This window comes from Dipodomys ordii, unplaced genomic scaffold (assembly GCF_000151885.1).
Source record: "Dipodomys ordii isolate 6190 unplaced genomic scaffold, Dord_2.0 Scaffold221, whole genome shotgun sequence".
Taxonomy (NCBI): domain Eukaryota; kingdom Metazoa; phylum Chordata; class Mammalia; order Rodentia; family Heteromyidae; genus Dipodomys; species Dipodomys ordii.
In genome coordinates, this window is record NW_012267437.1 from 1,002,685 (window position 1) to 1,024,707 (window position 22,023).

The window sequence follows — 22,023 nt, forward strand, 5'->3', positions numbered from 1 at the left end:
CTACAACCCTCCTTTCTGTCTTGCACAGGATTACATGTGTGTGTCACTACTCCTGGGTTGGTGGTTGATAGGGTCTCCAGTAACCTTTTCCTGGGCTTGTCTCTAACCTTAACCTCCCCCCCCCAGAAATAAATTTAAAAATACTTACATATGCCAAAATTAATAGTTAATAAATTGCAATGCACAAAAAAACCCAAAAACCCCCAAATCAATCCATAATCCCCCAGATCTCCGTGGGCTAAGTAGTTGGGAAACAGGTGTGAGCGGCTGAGTCCAACCAGATAATTGATCTCTTTCCACATTTTCTATTAACATCAATTAGTTTGACGGAGGGTTTCATTTTGATGTCCAATAAGCTGATATTAAAACATGAAAAAGGATCGATATAATCATTACAAAATAAATACATTTCATACGATTTTCTTACATCCACTGTTTTATTATGAATACATATGACGTGGAAGCTCCCTACCTTGTAATATTTAGAGCCTCTAAATATCTTAAGACATTTAGATATATAATCAGATTAATCTGATATGTGTGTGTGTGTGTGTGTGTGTGTGTGTGTGTGGGTGTGTGAAATGCATATGACCTATTCCTCTGTCTTCTGCTCCTGTGGGAAATATGTCGAGATTCATACTGTAAGAATCTATGTACTGAGGATGACACATTTTTTTTTAAAGACTGTAATTAATGTTGAGAGATGGGTTTGTTGGAAGAACTTGAGTGGGAACTCTGAAGAGTATGTTACCTTTGGGAGGAAAACCAGAATGAAATAGGAACGGGAATGTAGGATGGGAAATAAATCAAATGGAGAAGAGGAGGGAGTGACTGCTGAGTGAAGGACAGTAAAGAGGAGGTACAATGTGGAGAATGGAAAGTTGGAGGTAGCAAGGGGGAGGGGGCAGGCCAGCAGGAACTGAGACCCCCTCTGGAGGCGGAAAGAGGGAGGACCACTTCCGGCCAGGGAGGTGGGGGGAGGAACAGGCTCAGACCTGAGGAGAAGCAGTGAGAGAGCAGACGCTGTCCGGACTCCCGAGGACGAGGTGAGCTGAAGCGTTCTGATTCAGTGAAGACTTTGGCGGGTGGAGGCTTCCAGGCTGCAGCTTTGAGGTGCCTGACGCCATATGGTTTTAAGGTTTGAAAACCTTTTGGGGATTCGGGATCTGACCACGACGACCTGGTCTTGTTTAGCTGTTTAGCTGTGCATGTATCCGATTTTCACGGGAGAAAGGAGGGGGCGGAATTTCCTCCGGGCCACCGAAAGGTCTGGACTGGGTTCTGGCGGTAGAAAGGAGGGATGCAGATCTAGTTGGAAAGGAAAGATCAAGGAGCCGTTCGGGCAATAGCAAGAAAGGGAGGAGGGGCCAATTCGGGTGGGAGATCGGAGACAGCAGGACCCCGTTAAGGCTGGAGAACGGACCGGCCCAGGTTCGGGCTATAGGAAGGAGGGATTGGCACCGAGAAAGGAGGAGCAGACTCTTTAAGCGGCCACGATAAGACCTGGTTCAGAAGGGAGAAAGAAAAGGCCACGATCCGGTTGATTTCTGGTTTGAAAAGAGAAGGGACAGAACCTGTTAAGGTTCGAGGGCAGGGACTACACAGAAGGTTAATTTTGTTGGATTTGGAGGTGGGGTATCCATGTTGCAGAAAGGGCGGGCCCAGGCACTTGCAGACGTGGAAAGGGGGAGCTGTGTTGGGGAAGGGGCGGTGCGGAGACGTACTGCAGACTGGGGGGAGGGGGCTTATTAAGAGAAGGGGAGGTGCGGAGAAGTACTGCAGAGCCGCGGGAGAGGGCAAGTCGAAAAGGGGCGGGGCGTGGCTGTACCGCAGAGAAGAGGTGGCGGTGTTGGGGAAGGGGCGGTGCGAAGCTGTACTGCAGAGCAGAGGGAGGGGGCGGGTGTTGGGGGAAGGGTTGGTCGGAGATGTGATGCAGCTAGGAGGGGGGTGGGACTGAGATGTTTTGTTGCTAGGAAAGCTAGGGAGCATTTGTGGGAATGAGATGGTCAGAGTCTAGTCCATCATGGCGCATGCGCACTGAGCGTCTCGGCGAGCCAGCTCTTGGGAAAGCAGTGGGCCTGAGGGGGGAGGGGGCGGGAGTTCTTTTTGGTGCGCATGCGCACCATCATGTTGCGGTGCCGAAGGGGGCGTTTGTAGATGCGGGTAGTGGTGTAGAACCGAGTTGCCATCTTGGAAGCAGAAGGAGCTGAGGCTCAGAAACCAGATGTCCTGAGTTTCTAAGTATGAGGACCCAGGAGCTGGAAGATTTGGGACTCCAGGTTAGGTGAGACCCTTCCTCTGCATTCAGGTTAGGCAAATCTTATCATCATATCATCTCTCCCTCCTTCTTCCTTAACTCAGGTCTATTTACTTTAGACTCAGCTCTCACTTGGCTTCCCAGAAAGATGGATAGAAGAAATGATTACGGTTATAGGATGCCCACATTCCAGGTGAGACTTCTCTACATTTTCAGCAGGCCATCTACCCCCATCCTGAGTTCACCTACCGCTCTTAAGGCCACTACCATTGTGTAGTTGCCTAATTCCCTGCCTCACCTATGTTTGCATGGTTGGGGGGAAGGAGAGGAAGTCCTGCCTAACTCTATCCTTTGCTCCCTTCCTCTTGCCCTTCCGATTGCAATCAAATACTCCTCAGAATAAGGGGAGGACTTCATGGAAAGGGGTGGGTGTAGGGTGGTCCAATGGCCTGGAGAACATAATCCTAAGTATGTAGGGCCCTCTGCCTCCCCCTGGGAGCCTGGGGCTTCCCTTCTCTCCAGATTCACACACTGAAAATACAGAAGAGGACAATGTTTTGTTGATGCATACCCTGTTGGCAGCAACTAAGGATCCACCTGTTGCCAGCCGGCCTAAGAAAAGCAAGACCAAGAAGACCTCTGTTAAGGCTATTAATAAGACCACACCTGCTGCCCCTCCAGTTCCATCTTCCAATGAGATTGCAACCAACAAGCCCCAAATAACTTTGCAGACTTTAAACTTGCCAATCCTAACCCAGATCAGCCAGGCTTCAGCTACTGCCGAGGCAGCCAATATTCAGGCTTCATCCCTCACTGCTCAGCCTAAGAAAATCAATAAGACAAAGAGAGTTAGTCCCAAGGTATCTCAAGGCTCCCAATCTCTCATTGGCAGTGAGGGTGTCACTCCACAGGTTAAGTCACCCTTGAAGGCACTAAATGTACCAGTCACTTCCCAGACTATCCAGGCTCCAGTTGCCAATGAGTCAGCCAATTCCCTGGCCTTGACAGCCTCCACCAAGCCTAAGAAACCTTCCAAGGCTAAGAAGGCTGCCAGTAAGGCCGCAGCTTGTGCCACTGAGATCTCACTGGCTCCAAGTACCACCCACACAGTTACTCCCCAAGGCCAAATTGCCAATGAGACAGCCAATATCCAGGCCACAGCAGCCTCCATTCGTACCAAGAAAGCGTCAAAAGCCAAGAAGACAAATGCTAGGGCAACAAATACTGATGCTGAGCATCTAGAGGCTCCACATGCCATGGAGGCAGTTAGCAAACAGGTGGAGGCCTCAGCAGCTCTCCGGCCCAAAAAACCTAAGGGCAAGAAGGTTGCCAATAAGGGCTCTAGTTCTGCCTCGGAGATCTCTGAGGCCCCATCTGCCGTTCAGATGGTCTCAAATCATGCCCTGTCTGTTACTGTGCGGATCAGGAGAGGATCTAGGGCCCGAAAGGCTGCCACTAAGTCTCGGGCAACTGAACAGCCTCAAATTGCTGATCAAGGGGCTCAGGCCAAGATGGCTACCTCTCAGACCAGTATAAGTGCCCTTGAGACTCAGGTTGCTGCTGCTGTCCAGGCCTTGGCAGATGACTATCTGGCTCACTTGAGTTTGGAGCCCACGACTAGGACACGAGGCAAGAGGAACCGAAAGGTAAGATCTGTGACATCATCCTTTTATGATGCTCTCTATTCCTATCCCTTTAGCTTGCTGATTATTTTTCTATGAATATTTACTAAACCTTTTTACTCTGAGCTAGTCTCTATGTTCAGATATAGAGCTGCTGAGAAGAAAAGAGAAACAATGTGTCTTATTGTTCACAGATTGGTAGGGAAGTAAGATGTCCATATACTTAGCTACAGCTTGTATGTAACTCACCTTAGATTACACAGTAGTTACCATGTAATAGGGTTTGTGTTGTTACATTTACATAGGTCATGTCCTTATGTCTTGAAAGCAACTCCCTACTGTCTTGGAAATATATATCCAGTTTTATGGATGAGAAATTCAAGTCATTGAGAAGTGATATGACTCATCCAAGATGTATGGCTAGCACAGTCTAGTGGTGGCCAAAGAAATAAAAGGAACCCCAGGCCCTGCTCTTGGGTTGCTTCTGCCCTAGCAGGGGAATGAAAAGGAAAAAATGGAAAGAGAAGCTGAGGACTCCATGGCCAATGACAGGGTCAGAGCCCGCTACAGGAGAAGTCTTCAGCGGACTTCTGGATGAGAGAGGAAGGATCCAGCCAACTCTTTTTCACACCCCCCCCTTTTTTCTGATGATAGTCTAAGCATTCAAATGGAGAAGAGAAAAGTGGCAATAATTATAGGCGGATCCCATGGGGTCGGAGGCCTCCACCACCCAGAGATGTGGCCATTTTACAAGAAAGGGTAAGAATCCAATGTTGCTTTGTTGCTGTTCTTCTTCCCTTCCCCTTTTGTCATTCTTTGAAGTTTCCTGCCAATATATTGATATATTCTTATCTGTTTCTCTTTTCTCAGGCAAATAAGTTGGTGAAATACCTGTTGGTTAAGGACCAGACAAAGATTCCCATCAAGCGCTCAGGTAGTATCCTGCCAATCTCCCTTGAGCTCTCTTTTCCCCCCATAGTCTAAGGAGAACCATTCTCCTTTAGAGGACCACCTTCTTTCCTGTCACCACTTCATTATTGCTGACAACGCTCATTAACCTAGATCACAAGTTTGTCTGTACTGACCCCACAGGGCTGGCAGAAGGTTGCAGCTCTATGGTCTATACTCAGACCAGCTTCTCCTACCTCTCCTTTCCTGCAGATATGCTGAAGGATGTCATCCAAGAATATGAGGAATATTTCCCAGAGATCATTGAACGAGCAAGCTATGCTCTGGAGAAGGTGATGGAGAAGCCCTGGGGGATGGGCATATTGGGGAGGCCATGGATGAAGTAGGTGTACCGTGACCAAAGAGAACTACTAATACATCCCTATTGCTGTGCACTTGGGCACACCTGACCTATGGAGGGGTATAGATCAGCCATAGGTCAAACAAGAAGCCAGTGGTGACAACAGAGCTCAGATCTCAGCCCCTAGCTTATGGCTTCTGTCTGCTGTTGCTGCACACATCCTCTCCCGTGTTTCAGATGCTCACCTCTAATTCTCCCTGGATTCCCAATAAACAAAGATGAGGTTGATGACGGTAATAATTTGTTATTATTTACTGTGTGCCAAATACTTAGCTTCATGCTTTACACACAGTCACACTGACTCATACATGCAAAACCCTTAGGTACATGGGGGACCTGAGGAATACCTGGGAAGCTGATTTTGTGATCTTATAAAGCTATTCTTTTACTTGGCAGATGTTCCGAGTCAATCTGAAGGAAATTGATAAGCAAAATAGCTTGTATATTCTTATCAGCACTCAAGAATCCTCTGCAGGCATACTGGGAACGTAAGCTGGGAAGGTGCTGGGGTGGAAGGTGGACTTCTTTTATCCATAGTATGAAACCCTTGTCTCTCTTCCTACATCCTCTTAGAGGGTCAGGAAAGACAGGGCTTGCCCCTTAGCTGGATGTTGATAGCTTACGCCTGTAATTCTAGCTACTCAAAATGCTTGAGGTCAGAGGATCATGGTTTAAAGCTACCTGGGCAGGAAAGTCTATGAGACTCTTATCTGCATTTAACCACCATAAAGCTAGAAGTAGAGCTGTGGCTCAAGTGGTACAGCTATAGTTTTGAGCAAAAAAAACTTAGGGACAGCACCCAGGCCCTGAGTTCAAGCCCCAGGACCAAAAAAACACACAAAAATCAGGAAGGACAGGGGAGTGAGGGAGGGAAGAAAAAAGGAAAGGAGAGGAAAGGGAAGGGAAAGGCAAGAAGGAAGAAGGAAGGCAAGTAGGCTTGCTCCTGCCCCAGCTTCATCTGCTGAGTTGAACCCTGTATATAGTAGTGGTGCCTGATTATGATTGACTGAAGGATATAGGAGCCTAGAATGTAGAATTCCTGCTGTAAGGTTTCTCTTCTTTCCAGAAGCTTCCCAGGCAAGCATGCCTGTTGTTACTTGTCTGTTCCTATTGAGTGTCTTGCCTGGCCTACATAGAATGGAGCTCTAAGGGGAGAAGGAGCTTCTGTGTGTGTGTGTGTGTGTGTGTGTGTGTGTGTGTGTGTGTGTGTGTGTGTGTACATGTACATGTACTGTGAAGCTTGAGAGATAGTAATAGCACAGGCTCTGACTAGAAGTCTGTCAGGTCTGTGAGCTCTGGAAAAACAAGGACCCCCATTGACTGGTTTTAACAGGTGTTCTTCTGTTTTCTTGACAACAACCCTTGGGGTGAGTTAGGATATGTTTTTCCCTCTACTGAATCAGAGACCTTGATTCAAGAGTCTTTAGTCCTTTACCTTGGGTCCCAGGGAACTGGAAGCATAGGCTGGGCAGAGTTCTCCCATATCTGAGGAATAAGAACAGCGCTTGTGTGTCTTGCAAATGACTTCTAGATATAAATTTTGTTTTTATCTTATTATTCTCTTTAGAACTAAGGACACACCTAAGCTGGGCCTCCTCATGGTGATTCTGAGTGTCATTTTTATGAATGGCAACAAGGCCAGTGAGGGTGAGTGGCTGGGCATGCAGCTGAATGGGTGACTGTGGTCTGAATTCCACATGCTCATTTTCTGTCCCTGTTTCCTCTTGCCTCCCCTTGCAGCTGTCATCTGGGAGGTGCTGCGCAAGTTGGGGCTGCGCCCTGGGTATGATTGGGCTCTCAGCGCTTGCTGTCCGTGTTGTCCTTTGGCAAGAGAGGACGATCTCAGGATTGTATCAGCTTGGTGTTGTGGTGGTGCGGGTGGGGTTTCTGACCTGGGTGGATGGGGAAATTGGTCTGAACTCTTGCTTCTTTTCTTCATCATGTCCTCTGTTTTAAGATAAGGTGTAAGGTAGACCTTCAGGAATCCCTGACAAAGCCACCTGGCTTCTGCTGTTTGCTTCTAGTGGCTATGTGCTTTTACTACTTTCTTCGCTTCGTTGACACTGCCCCATGTGCTAGAGAGGTCTCTTCCATGTTGGGAATTGCTTCTGCCCTCATCCAAGCAGTTCGTTCCGTGTTCATTGGTTGTTATTTTTTTTTGTTTTGTTTTTTAACCATTGCCAGGGTGAGACATTCACTTTTTGGGGAAGTGAGGAAGCTCATCACAGACGAGTTCGTGAAGCAGAAGTAAGTGGTGTTTGGAAGCTTTATCTTCCTGTGAAATATTCTGGATGTATGCTGGGCTGGTTCAGAAAGTGTATAACCAGTACCTTTCATTTCTCACACTGTCTTTAGAGTGATGGTTGTCCTGTGTCCTAGACTTGAGTTTTGTCTAAATTTCCTGGACCTGTCCAGGACTAGGCTATATACCAAACAAAAGGCCTATGCAGTGGGGTATGCTCAGAGCAGGAAACTTGAAGACTGGCTCCTCTGTTTATAACATATTCAACCAGAATCTGGGGTTACTCCTTTCGGAAGCAGGACACACTGGCCTTCTTCTGCCACCAGACCCTCTATCTGCATCCAAGTAACTATTGCACAGGACCACTGGAAAATGTCTCAGTCTTAGAGACCAAGACCAAGATTATATATGAGAATGTTAGTCTTGGGAATCTTTAAGGTTCCATAGGCTGTTCAGGATATTTGGAGGTTGCAATTCGGAGCTTAGTGTTTAAGTAGGATTTTCTTCGAAGCAACTTTTTGTTTCTTTTTTCAAAGGTATCTGGAATACAAAAGGGTCCCAAACAGCAGACCACCTGAATATGAATTCTTCTGGGGCCTGCGCTCTTACCATGAGACTAGCAAGATGAAAGTCCTCAAGTTTGCGTGCAAGGTAATGCGCTGCCTGAGCCTTAGCATGGTAAGGAGCTGGGTTACCTCCTGGCTGAGGCAAGCTCTATGTTGTGTTAGAAAGGTACATGGTAGCCAGCTGTGTATGTATGTACACACACACACACACACACACACACACACACACACACACACACAGAGGCATAAAACCTCATTAATACAGAATGCTGTCAGATACATACTTTATAATGTATCATTCATTTTTCATAGTTGATATTAATCAGTTTAGGCTGCCATTGCAAAATACCAGAAACTGAATGGTTTAGAAAGAAGAAATTAGTTATCTCATAATACAGGATGCTGAGAATGTCAGATCATTACCTAGCAGTCAGTTTCTGGTTATAGTTCTAGGTTTTAGGCAAGTTTCTTTTATGGTGTGCCCTCTCATGGCAAACAATGAGTCCAAGCTCTCTGGTATCTTATATTACAAGGACATGAATCCTTTTGCCTTAAGTGGAATTACCTCTATAAAAGGCCCCATCTCACCTCACTTTGAAAATACAATCGTTTTAGAGGTTAGATATTTAACATGCTGATTTGGGGTAGGGAATACAAACAGCAGTCATTTCACATACTGTAAAAGATATCTGAAGCCAGGTGCTAGTGGCTTACCCCTAAAATTGTAGCTATTCAGGAGGCTGAGATCTGAGGATCATAATTTCAAGCCACTCTGTGCAGGAAAGTCACTGAGACTCATCTCCAGTTAACACCGAAAGCTGGAATTTGGAGCTGTGGCTCAAGTGGTAGAGCAATAAGTAGCCTTGAGCAAAAGAGCTCAGGGACAGCACCCAGGCCTAGAGTTCAAGCCCGAGGACCACCACTTACACACACACACTTACACACACACACACACACACACACACACACACACACAACATTTGAGCCTAGTGAGATTACTTAAAACTTGTACAAGTTCATATAACACCTAAGTTATCAAAGCTGAAATTAGATCTCAGGACTGACCCATTACAGAAGCTTCAATGAGTAAGAGTTTTAAAAAATTGCTATTAATTTTATACAGATACCATAATAGAGACGCCTCATATATAATTACAAAGACTATTTCCTATTAACTGATTGTCATTTCCATTTCAGGTACAGAAGAAGGACCCCAAAGACTGGGCTGCTCAGTACCGGGAGGCAGTGGAGATGGAAGTGCAAGCTGCAGCTGTAGCTGTGGCTGAGGCTGAGGCCAGGGCTGAGGCAAGAGCCCAGATGGGGATTGGAGAGGAAGCTGTGGCTGGGCCCTGGAATTGGGATGACATGGATATCGACTGCCTAACAAGGGAAGAGTTAGGTGATGACGCTCAGGCCTGGAGCCGATTTTCATTTGAAATTGAGGCCAGAACCCAGGAAAATTCAGATGCCACCAGCAATGTTGACTTCAGCCAAGGAGCTAGCCCCAGGGGTAGCTTCAGTGATGCTGCTAGTATTAGCTTCAGTGGCAGCCCCAGTCCCAGTGGGGGCTTTGGTGGTGGAGCTGGTATTACCTTTGGTGGTGCACCAAGCTCTAGTGCCAGCTTCAGCAGTGCAGCTAGCATAAGCTTTGGTGGCACACCCAGCACTGGTACCAACTTTAGCAGTGCAGCCAGTATTAGCTTCGGTGGTGCACCTAACACTAGCACTAGTTTCAGTGGTGGAACCAGTATTAGCTTTGGTGGCACACCCAGTACCAATGCCAGCTTTTGCAACACAGCCAGCATTAGCTTTGGTGGATCACCCACTACTGTCACTAGTTTCAGTGGTGGAACCAGCATTAGCTTTGGTGGAGCACCAAGCACCAGTACCAGCTTCAGCAGCACAGCCAGCATTAGCTTTGGTGGTGCACCCAGCACTACTACTAGTTTCAGTGGTGGAGCCAGCATTAGTTTTGGTGGAGCACCAAGCAGTAGCACTAGTTTCAGTGGTGGGGCCAATATTAGCTTTGGTGGGCCACCAAGCACTAGCACTAGTTATAGCAGTGCAGCCAGCATCAGCTTTGGTGGTGCACCAAGTACCAGCACCAGTTTCAGTGGTGGAGCCAGTATTAGTTTTGGTGGTAGCCCTTGTACCAGTGCCACTTTCAGTGATGGAGCCAGCAGTGGCTTTGGAGGCACACTTGGCACCACAGCTGGCTTTAGTGGTGCACTTAGCACAAGCACCAGCTTTGGAAGTGCACCCACCACAAGCACTGTCTTCAGTGGTGCACTGAGCACCACCACTGGCTTTGGAGGCACACTTAGCACCAGTGTCTGCTTTGGTGGTTCTCCCAGCTCTGGTGCCAGCTTTGGTGGCACACTCAGTACCAGTATCTGCTTTGGTGGCACTCCTAGCAGCAGTACTGGTTTTGGTGGCACCCTCAGCACCAGCGTCTCCTTTGGCGCTTCTCCTAGTAGCACTTCTGACTTTGGTGGCACGCTCAGCACCAGCGTCTGCTTTGGTGGCTCTCCTAGCACCAGTGTGACCTTTGGTAGTGCACTCAGTAGCAGTGCTGGTTTTGGTGGAGCACTCAACAACAGTGCTGGCTTTGGCAGTGCCATTAGCAGCACCAGTGCTAGCTTTGGTGGTACACTCAGTAGTGCTACTGGCTTTGGTGGTGCTGTTAGCACCAATACTGGATTTGGTGGAGCACTCAGCACCAGTGCAAGCTTTGGTGGTGCACTCAGTAGTGCTGGCTTTGGTGGTGCCGTGAGCACCAGTGCCAGCTTTGCTGGAGCACTCAATAGTGCTGGCTTTGGTGGAGCACTCAGTGTCAGTTCTGGATTTGGTGGTGCTGTCAGCACCAGTGCTAGTTTTGGTGGTGTACCCAGCACCACCCCTGACTTTGGTGGTGTATTCAGCACCAGTGCTGGTTTCAGTGGGGCACTTAGTACCACGGCTGACTTTGGTGGTACTCCCAACAACAGAATTAGCTTTGGCAGCACTCCCAGCACCAGTGTGAGCTTTGGTGGAGCTCATAGCACCAGCCTGTGTTTTGGTGGGTCACCCAGCACCAGCCTCTGTTTTGGCAGTGCATCTAACACCAACCTGTGTTTCGGCGGCTCTCCCAGCACCAGTGCCTGTTTTAGTGGTGCCACCAGTGCCAGTTTCAGTGATGGGCCCAGCACCAGTGCTGGTTTCAGCTTTGGCAATGCTGGATTTGGAGGTGGACTGAGTACTAGCGCTGGCTTTGGTGGTGGCCTAGGCACCAGTGCGGGTTTCAGTGGTAGCCTAGGCACCAGCGCTGGCTTCGATGGTGGCCTAGGCACCAGTGCTGGCTTTGGTGGTACATTAGGCACCAGCACCGGCTTTGGTGGTGGGCTAAGTACCAGCTCTGACTTTAGTAGTGGACTGGGCACCAGTACTGACTTCAGTGCTACACTAGGCACCAGCACTGGCTTCGGTGGTGCACTAGGCACCAGCACTGGCTTTGGTGGCGGACTAAGCACCAGTGCTGGCTTTGGTGGTGGACTAAGCACCAATTCTGACTTCAGTGGTGGACTAAGCACCAGCACTGGCTTCGGTGGAGGACTGGGCACCAGTACTGGATTCAGTGGTGGACTGGGTACCAGTGCTGGCTTTGGTGGACTGATCACCAGTGATGGCTTTGGTGGTGGACTGGGTCTGGGTACTAATGGTGGTTTTGGCAGCACCCTTGGCACTGGTTCAGGCTTTGGTGGTGGCCTTAACACCGGCGATGGCTTTGGAGGTGGGCCTAATGCCAGCTTCGACAGAGGACTGAGTACCATCATTGGCTTTGGCAGTGGTTCCAACACCAGCACTGGCTTTACTGGTGAACCAAGCACTGGCACCAACTTCAGCAGTGGACCCAGTTCTATTATTGGCTTTAGTAGTGGACCAAGCTCTGGTGCTGGCTTCTGCAGTGGACAAAGCACTGGTGGCTTTGGTGGTGGACCAAGCACTGGAACTGGCTTCAGTGGAACAAGCTCTGGAGCTGGCTTTGGTGGTGGACTGAACTCCAGTACTGGCTTCGGCGGCGGTGGACTGAGCAGCAGCACTGGCTTCAGTGGTGGACCAAGCACCAGTGCTGGATTTGGCAGTGGACCAAGCACCGGTGCTGGCTTTGGCGGTGGAGCCACTAGCCTTGGTGCCTGTGGCTTCTCCTACAGCTAGTGTGGTTTCAGGTAATTGCAATATCCTCCTTGCCAGGGCCCCTGGGGATGGGTACAATATCTGGGAGATATTAAAAGTATCCCTGAGATAGGAGGGTTGAGTGGGAAAACGAAGGCAAGGAAGTGTGAGCAAACCATCCATTTGGTACTAAAATGTGTTCCTGTTTGCTTTTGTTTTTCAGATTTATTCTCCTCGTTTACGTATTCTGCTAGTGAGTTGCAGCAGTTTTTCCCCTGGAGCCCTGCTACAGCCTTGGAATCTTTGTCTGCACAGCAGTTTAAGCAGCTACTACCAATCAGCTGAGAGTGGTGATACACTTTGAAAAAATCTGTTTGCTGTTCCTGCTTTCTTGTTTGCTTCCTGTGTGCTGTCATATTTTGGTATCAGAGTTACATTAAATTTGCAAAATGATTTGGAAGTGTTTCTGTCTTTTATTATGCTTAAGGTAGTTTTGAGTGACACCTTGGTTTTATAGAAGAGCTAGAGGGCAGCATAGTTCTTTGGACAATGTGGGGTTCCAGTTTTAGACTAAAAGGCAGAGATTTGTTTTCAGTGTTAAGAGAAGCCTGGGGGCAGTTTGTAGAGTGAAAGCATCAAATACCTCATTCAAGTCCTGGTCTCAAACCAAAAAGAAAAATAAAAAAAAAAGAAGTCTGGGAAACCATGGCAGTCCAGGGGACATGAGCTTGGGCAAACATGGAGCAGAAGACAAAGGGTAGTAAACATCTGGGTACTAAGTACAGATTTATTTTGAGTCATTTCTGTAAGAATGGAGATGGAGAGATAGGAAGAGAGGTAACTAGAGAACATGGGAATAAGGGAAGATTTTCTTAGGATAGGAAAGAAAGATGAGCCCATTACATTAATCAAAACCAAGAGAGAATTTGAAGTTTGATATTGGAAGACTCAGAATTGATTGATGTGTCTTGAGAAAGTAGGAAGGAAAGAGCTAGATAGGGATGGGGGCTCGAAAGCAGAGGATAACCCTGACGAATACATGGAACATACCAACAGAGATCTATTTCCAGCAACTCCAGGATATCCCAAGCAAAAAAACAGTGTGGACTATTATACAGGGTTTCTTTTTTTCCATTTTTGTGGAGTTCATTTTGATAAATATTATTTTATATGATCAGAGGTATTGCCTCTGATCCACTAAGAGTATCACCCTTTGGTTTCACACCCTTTGGTGTGATTGCCTAGAGTGCTTTATATTTTTTTCTTTGGTTCATCGTGGGGCTTGAACTCTGGACCTGGGCCCTGTCCCTGAGCTCTTCAGCTCAAGGGTAGCACTCTACCACTTGAGGCATAGCACTACTTCCGTTTTCTGGTGGTTAATTGGAGAAAAGTCTAATAGATGTTTCTGCCCAGGCTGGCTTTGAACCTCAATCTTCAGATCTCAGCCTCCTGAGTATGATTATAGGCATAAAGCCACCAGTGCCCGGCTCCTTTACAATTCATCATGCTATTTAGGGAATTGTACATTGCTAGTGACTACAATGAAAGAACAAGGAAACAAAGACAGTAAGTTTGTCTTTTTTCTTCTTTGTGGTACTCAGGTTTGAACTTTGGGCCTTTTGCTTGTCAGGCAGTTACTTGAGCCACACCCTAACCCCTTTTTTATTTTATTTTTTGAATAAGGTGTCACGTTTATTTCTAGGCTAGCCCTCCATTACCATGCTCCTGGTTATACTTCCTGTATAGATAATAGGTATGTACCTCTACACCATGCTTTTTACTGGCTGAGATGGCAGTGTTGCAAACTTTTTGCTTGGGCTGATCTCAAATCATGATGTTCCCATTCTCAGCCTCCCAAGAAGCTAAGATTACAGACATGAACTACTGGTGTCTGGCAAGCACCGGATTCTTACATAAGGATGACGTACCTTGACCACCAAGGACCAAAGCCCCCAGGCACTCACAGTGACTTTATTTTTCTGTGTCATTTTTGGAGGTGCTACTCTAGGACTCTATTCCAGGAAGCTCTTTGCCTCCCCTCCCCCCCCCCACAACCCCCCTGTCCTAGCTCATTTCACATCCAGAACATCAGCATTGGGTTTGGACCAAGATCTTGGAAACGAAAGGAGAAGTCTTTAATCACCCATCAACAGGCAGTATGAAGTCTTTATTCATCAGAAAATAGAAATTAAGATAGTTTGATCTACAGCTAGGTAGGCTCTTTAATTGTGCCTAGGAATTGAGACTTGTTTGGGAGTTGCTGAGGACTTGTACATTATAGCTAGTGTTTTCTCATTGAGGCTAAGGCTAGAATGGTCTCAGGAGAAGAGCAGGTACAGCTGTCCTACAGGTGGGAGGCAGTGAGCACAGAGGCAGTTTGAACTCTTGGAAAAGGCTCAGTAATGGGCAGGGACGGTATCCAGGGCTTCCTTGGGTTCCCGGGTGATATCCACATTCTGAAAAGAGATTGCAGGGTTAAGATGAAGGAGATAGCAGTGTAGATCCTCAGTCCTTTTCCAGCCTCCTGCTTTCACTGCTGGGCTCCCATATTTTAGCCAGGCCCAGGTTCTGACCCTCTTCTCAGGCAGGCCTCTGGGAATCTTAATCTAGGGCCTTTGGGGCAGGGAATGTCCCAGTCCAGTGCCTACAGTGCTTCAGACCTGGGCTATGGCTCCTTCATTTCTGGGTGCTGGTTGTTTCCCCATTGATATGAACCATCCAGGATCTTTAGGGCTAGGGTGGCTCTTCTGTGAGGGAGGGTGTTCTCACCATGCTGTACCCACAGCTAATTCCAGTACAGAACGCCTACCTACCTCTGGCTTCTCCCGGTGTGTGTTCACAGCCTCTACATTCAGGTAGATGGACTCCACTTTACAGCCTCAGAAAAGAACAAGCCATGTGTTCATAAGTCCTTGAGGTAAACACAGGTCTTCCTGAGGTATCATTCCCTATCCCATAGCACCGCCCCCCCCCCCTGCTACATTGTTCTGTAGGGAGAGGAATTCAGACTAGGCGGATGTGTGAGGAAGATGTTCCCACCTCTACCCCTAACAGTCTCGAGCTGTCTGAGTTTCAGTTGCTCATTTGTACATGGGTAGGAGATGATGTAAGACTGATGAATCCATGGAAGAGCCCTTGGCCACTGGTCTTGGCACTGACACCCAGGCAGTCTGCTTAGTAGTTAGTGTGGTTATGATGATATTGGATGTGTGGATGTCATGAAGGAGTTCTAGGAGCTTGGACTGATAGAGGAGGCTTAATGCCTCCAGAAGCCCCATTAACTCTGTTCCTGTGGAACACATGCTACTTCACGTGCAGTAGGTTATGCTGTTCTGTTTATACCCCTGAGTAGATTTGAATATGTCCTTTCTCTGCTTGTGAACCTTTCCTAACTAACTAATACCCAATAGAGTCTAAACTATGCAGGATAGATGGTATGCCTAGAACGATATATAAACTTTCCTCAATATAGCCTCAACCTACAATTTTTTTCTCTGGTTTCCTTTGAGGACTACCCTTTATAGCTCAGTGTTCTGTGTTCTGTGTTCTGTGCTCAGTGCTGGGTTAGAGATAGAAAGTTGGAGTGAGGCCCCAGATTTAGAGACCATCCTACTTCCTCTCTTATTCTACCGCCACCAGTCTTAGCTCCATTAAGATACTCTACCACCCACCCAGGAACCCTCTGCTCCCCAGAACTCTGGAACAAATGGCAGGCAGTAGAAGCAATGTTTATGGTCTCTATGTCCCTTTCCTTAGATGAGACTGGGGTATACTCACCATAAGCCACAGGTGTGAGTTTGAGAACTGTGTGTAGAGGGCACTTGAGATAGGGCAGCTCATCTACAAAGAAGGAGATAACAGTTCTCAAAGCCACTGTGCTGTGCCTCGCATCACCTCCCAAGCTCCAGGATTTCTGGTCACATCCCCTTCCATATCCCTGTCCCCAGGTGAGCCTCATCACACTCTGAAAGGGATGCTAACAGACTGGGCAGGGAGAATATGAGCAGCCAGACTGACTTGGAACAGGGAGGAAAGAAAGCCTTGGGAAAGGTAAGCTGACTGGGAGAAGAGATAGCTATATCCTCATTCTTAGAATCACCAAGCCTCCCTCCTGCCCCAGGCCAGATCTTCCACTGAGTACTCCCACTACAAAGGCCCATAATTCATCTTGGCAAGTGTTCTCTGAGACCCTCCTATGTTCCAGTTCCGTGGCAGTGATGCATATGGCTCTTGACTGCTCCCACAACCTCCTCCAAGCCTGGGCCTGTTTTCTGGGACTCTCCTTCTTCTTCATGATTGACAAACACTGATTAAGGCACTGATTCCCAATTATTTACTATTATATGGAATGCCATTCCCCTATTATGTGAAAGTTATTGGCAATTAGCAGAAACACAGTTTCCTTTCTGGCCTGTTTCCATTTTTTGGCAGTATTGAAGACTAGGGAGTTAGGCCCAGGGAATTGGGCTTCAATGGGAGAGGGACTGGTTTGAATTCACAGCTAGGAAGTGGCAGTGCAGGGACTCAAATCCGAGGCCCAATGAGGACAAGACACTTGCTCTACACTTACGGTCTGCAGCTGCTGCTGTGGAGGACCTCACAGTGGGCTAGGAGTGACATACTGATCAACATTCTGAGCATTTTTCCCTTTTTTGTTCTGGGACTTGAACTGAGGGCCTGGGTGCCATCCCTGAGCTTCTTTTGCTCAAGGCTAGCGCTCTGCCACTTGAGTCACAGCACCACTTTCAGCTTTTTCCAAGTAGTTTATTGGAGATCAGAGACTCACAGATTATCCTGCAATCTCAGCCTCCTGAATAGCTAGGATTACAGGAATGAGCCACCAGTGCCTGACCACTTTCCCTTCTTCTATCTACCCTCCTAGTCCCCAGGATACAGCGTGGATTCCCACCTTCCCTCATTAGCTAAAACAGTACTTATCATGGATTCTTGTCTCTTGGGCTCACTCTAGGCCTACAAGGACTGCTACCATCTTCTCAGACTCCTGAGACAACAAGATAGGCATTTTCCTGGGCATACATCCTATTTCTGTTCATTGTCATCAGACTATTTGCCAAGGATTTTTTGTGCTTGATCTCATTGCTCCCTCATTGATGCTCTTGGATCTTGTCTACCCTCATTTTCCACATGAGGAAACAGACTCAGAAAAGTGAAGCATTGCCGGGCACCAGTGGCTCACATCTGTAAATCCTAGCTACCTACTCAGGATGCTGAGATCTGAAGATCACAGTTCAAAGCCAGCCCTGGCAAGAAAGCCCATGAGACTTGTACCCCCAATTAATCACCAGAAAACCAGAAGTGGAGTTGGTGGCTCAAAATGGTAGAACGCTAGCCTTGAGCAAGAGTTCAGGAACAGCACCCAGATCCTGAGTTCAAGCCCCATGACTGATAAAAAATGGCCAGCCTCTTTTTCCTTTGGTCCTTCAGATGTAATTTTGATAGCACTTTAGCCCTTTTATTCTATGGGTCTATCTTCTCATTATATCATCTCTTTGGGCCTTGTTCTGTCATTTTCCTGAGTGATGGGGGTAAAACTAACAGATTGGCAGTGTGGTACCTGGTGCCCAGGGAAGTCGTGAGCAGCTGGCATAACTTGTATATAAGAGTTGGTATGGGAAGTGGTGAAAGAGAGAGGTACCTATGCTCCCCACATTATGCTCCTCATGTATATTTTAGATGGGAGGGACTCTAGTATGTACCTTGAACTAACTCCTATACCTGACACTGAGCCCTCTGAGCTTGGGCAAGCCACTTCATACTACAAGCCTTGACTTCCTCATCAGGGCAATGGGGTTTATAGTACCCACCTCATAGTCTGAAAAAGTACCCTGACAAATAGATATGAACACATCAGAATTCTAGTAGTGCAAAAATGCCCATCACCCATCCCATCACCAATTTCCAGTGACAAAACTGAAGACCAGCTAGAGAAAATAACTTATGCAATGTCAAATTCTCAAGTTCCCTGGATGATTCCATATTTTAAAAATAGCCTAATAGAAAAAACCCAAGCATCTAAGACATTGGAGGCATTAAATATAATATTTCATTGTCTCAAACACTCAAAATATCTTGGAACACTTTCGGTATCCACATTAGAAATGGCTTTCATATGTGAAGGTGATACAGCAGTCCCTTGTCACACCCCTTGTCCAGTTTGTATGCAAACAGTGTATAGATATTCTGTAGATGATTTTTAGACAGATTACCATTTGAAAAAAATTAAAATGAAGCCAGACACATGTGACTCATGCCAGTTATCCTAGCTAGTCAGGAAGCTGAGATCTGAGGCTTGGGTTTCCAAACTAGCCTAGACAAGAAAGTTCATGAGATTCCAATTAACTACCAAAAAAGATAAAAGTAGAGCTGTGGCTCAAGTGTAGAATGCTAACCTTGAGTGAAAATAGCTTAAGTGCAGTGCCAAGGCCCTGAGTTCAAGCCCCAGTTCTGGCAACAACAAAAAATTAAAATGAGAAATTATTGCTATAGAAACCTATAATTAGGATCAAGAGGCCACAAAAGGTCACAGTCTCATTCAAGGACAGTATACTTCAGACAAATACTAACTCAACATTTTAGGCTAAAGCAGACTTAATTCTGGCTTTTAAATCATTACTTCATAATAATACAACAGCCCATATAAATATTATGAACCGTTCTAAGCTTTTTACATATTTCACTAAAATTTTACCATTCACTTTCCCTGCTTCACAAACTGAGGCTCATGAGGATTACAGTACTTTGTCCATAGGTAGGATGGTTAGTATGTAACAAAGAATCCGAGCCTAGGTATCCTTGATTTAGATATTGTACTTTTAACCAGTAAGATTTAAATCTCCAGTTGCAGGTGTCAGCATCTTAAATCACATCCAGATCCCCATGCCAGGAACAAAGAAAAGGGTATTACCTGAACTTTTATCCAGAAAGTAGGCCAGGAGACACCGCATGACAGCCTGGTGACAGATCACCAGAACATTCTCCTGTCGCTCCAGCTCCATTATAACTGGCTCCAGACGCTGAACCAGATCCTCATAGGACTAAAGGTGAAAGAAATACTTAGGCATATTTAATACAGAGGAAGACTTCCCAGGAACTGGACAAACCTAGTTAGGAGGTCTGTTGAGTTATAACTCATTTTAGGGTCTCAGTTTCTTATCTGTTTAATGGATATACATATATTATAAATATTAAAATATATAATACAATAAACATTATATAACATACAATATAAACTATATTATATATTACATGTATAATATGATATGTGTTATGTATCACATATTAGATATGTGATATACGTTTATATTGTAATATATATGTGTATACATACAAACATACACACACATATGTGGCTTTATAACAACAAAATTCTCCATTACAAGATCTGTACTAAATTGCACCACAGATATTTTAAAAGAATAAGGAAATTCTGAATATAGGGTTCCAAAGTTTTCCTGTGGGCACTTAGTAAGGCTCTTTAAAGAAATTTATAGAATTATAAGACAAAGGGCTAAGTGTGCACACATAGGGGATTTGGGACAAAGATGAACAAATCTGAGACTCTCAAAGGGCAAGTCTGTAATTCTCAGTAAAATGTAAGCCAGCAAAAGTCCATGAACAGGTAAAAGGGAAAACAGCAAGAAAATGCATCTGTCCCTCCATGATTTTTGCTGGAAATAAAACTTAGGGAAATCCTCCTGTAAGAATTTATAAGTCTAACCTGGTATGGGTGGTTCATGCCTAAACCCTAGCTATTCAGGAAGCTGAGATCTAAGGACTGCAGTTCAGAGCAAGCCAGGAAAGTCTGTGAGAATCATATCTGTGATTATCCCCCAAGAAGCCTCAAAGTAAGCTGTGGCTCAAGTGGTACAGCCTGAATTCAAGCTCCTGGACCAACCACCACACATGCACACAAAAAGAATTGTAACTCTAAGTTCCCTTAGGTGGCTTTGTGATTCTGAATTATACTCTATATATGTTTTACAAGGTGTTTTTTTAATGGTCTTGAGTTGGTAGCTTCTACGAGTAACTGGAAAAAGCAAATGGAAATTCTCTATAGATTTTCTCACCTCTGCTGCATGGGATTTCCATAGATAAATTCTTGTCAAAATGAAGCTCATAAATAGACAAGGAAATAAGCGGCTATGGATGAAAATAAGAAATAACAGGAATATAATCCTAAAAATGTAAGATAAAGGATGAACAATATAAAATTAATGCTTGAAATATTTAAAGAAACAAAATATGCAAGTAAAAATCTAAGAAAGAAGCAAGAAATATATGATATAGACTTCAGAAAGAACTAAATAGAATTTCAGAAATGAAAACTACAGTCATTAAAGTTGAAAAGTAAATGGAGGGGATAGAGACTGCGTATTAAGTATGATTTGGTTTCTGAAGTGAATTGGAAGATAAAACAGAGCAAAATTTTCTAGAAGCCAACAAAGAAATCAAAGGGATAGACGAAGGATAAAGGGAGGAGTGACACTTGCCTAACAGTATTTCCGGAAAGAGATAACAGAGAGAATATGAGAAGAATTTTTAAAGATGTAATAATATCTGATAGCATTTTACAATTGATGAAAATCCCAATCCTCAAATTGAGGATGTCCAACTAATATTAAGCAAGATAAAATAAGTACTTATCTAGACTTCAGAGGACAAAACAAAGAAAAAAAGCAACAAACATACAAGATACAATATTATGTTAGTCATGTATATTAGAATGCTGAGTGTAAAATGGTTTTAAAGAGACAGCCAACACTCCCATGTTTCCATAACACTGAGACTCAGGGATAGTTGAATGACAAGGAAGAGCTAGGGAGGACAATAGTAAACAATAAGCAGAAGCTAGATGAAGTCTAGAATTTGAACTTTGGATTTATATAAGAAGCAGTGAACCCTAACATAGAACTCTGAGCAAAACGGTAATGCAGGGGGCCAGCACTGTAGGATCTAGCTTAGCCTGTAAACTGCTTTTTCTAGTCTAACTTGTCTGGAATTCAGAGAGGAAAAACCAAATATTCCCCAGAAAGGAAGTTGAAATCACAAGGCTGAGGGGTAATTCTTTTTCTCAGTGAGGAAGAAAAACTGTTGCTTTTTTAAAAATTATTTTTGTTTTGCTGTAGTGGTGGTTCATTGCAGTTTTATTCTGTTCTTGTCCTTAGTACTCAAGTTTTCACTTTTAGTTATTCTTAGTTGTATCATGTCCTCTGTTCTATTACTCCAACATTTCACATAACTCCACCCCATAAATGTTCCCTTCTTTCCTATTTTGCGTCTTCTATTTTCTTTCTGCAGCACCCTTTGTTAGCATTTAATTATTAGTACCTCTCTAGCTAATAACTTTTAAACTCCTAGTGTATCCTATAAATATTCTAGCTTCTTTCTTTTGTAACTTTATTGGGGGTCTAGTTGATGTTTTGTACTATGGCTAAGTATCTGACAGTAGGGCTTGTGACCCTTAGAGAACACTCTCTACTAAGAAGACTGAAAAATCCCTCAAACAATATAAGAAGATGGATGGAATTCAGCTCAAATAGTAGAATGCTTGCCTACCAAGTATGAAGCTCGGAATTCAAACCCAAGTACCACCCAAACAAATAAAAAGAGACACCCATCCTAAACATGCACAAATCACAATGTAGAAACCTAAGAAATAAAAATAGAGAGAATATAACTTCTCAAAGGTTCATAATACCTTAATAACCAAGTGAAAGTACTAAAATGGCTAAAATGGAAAAGAATTCAAAAGCCAAGTTTTAAAAATGATTGAGGGGCTGGGAAGGTGGCTCAGTGGTAGAGCGCTTGCCTTGCATGCATGAGGCCCTGGGTTCGATTCCTCAGCACCACATAAG

General features: G+C 45.3%; 2 protein-coding genes across 5 annotated transcripts in view; one reads left to right on the forward strand and one right to left on the reverse strand.

Moving 5' to 3' along the window:
• Positions 1-985: 985 nt before the first annotated feature.
• On the forward strand, positions 986-12,601 carry Tro (trophinin). 4 transcript variants are annotated; one of them, XM_013035810.1, is made up of 13 exons: positions 986-1,046; positions 2,377-2,450; positions 2,734-3,903; positions 4,534-4,638; positions 4,750-4,813; positions 5,041-5,120; positions 5,585-5,676; positions 6,756-6,835; positions 6,929-6,971; positions 7,373-7,435; positions 7,967-8,081; positions 9,194-9,301; positions 12,372-12,601. In XM_013035810.1, the coding sequence occupies exons 2-13, from the start codon at positions 2,406-2,408 to the stop codon at positions 12,510-12,512; spliced, it is 2,106 nt and encodes a 701-aa protein (XP_012891264.1). In that variant the 5' UTR covers positions 986-1,046; positions 2,377-2,405; the 3' UTR covers positions 12,513-12,601. The 4 variants fall into 4 exon arrangements, with proteins under 4 accessions (XP_012891264.1, XP_012891266.1, XP_012891265.1 ...); XM_013035812.1 differs by lacking the exon at positions 2,734-3,903; XM_013035811.1 differs by lacking the exon at positions 986-1,046 and having other exon boundaries at positions 2,368-2,450.
• Positions 12,602-14,299: 1,698 nt separating this feature from the next.
• The window catches only part of Pfkfb1 (6-phosphofructo-2-kinase/fructose-2,6-biphosphatase 1), a 50,023-nt gene continuing 42,299 nt past the window's right edge, over positions 14,300-22,023 (reverse strand). Inside the window, exons 11-14 of the mRNA XM_013035813.1 lie at positions 19,074-19,203; positions 15,926-15,988; positions 14,962-15,026; positions 14,300-14,604 (exon numbers count right to left, since the gene is read on the reverse strand). Of these exons, the coding sequence (XP_012891267.1) occupies positions 14,545-14,604; positions 14,962-15,026; positions 15,926-15,988; positions 19,074-19,203 (318 nt within the window). The 3' untranslated portion in view covers positions 14,300-14,544. The remainder of the gene's footprint in view (positions 14,605-14,961; positions 15,027-15,925; positions 15,989-19,073; positions 19,204-22,023) is intronic.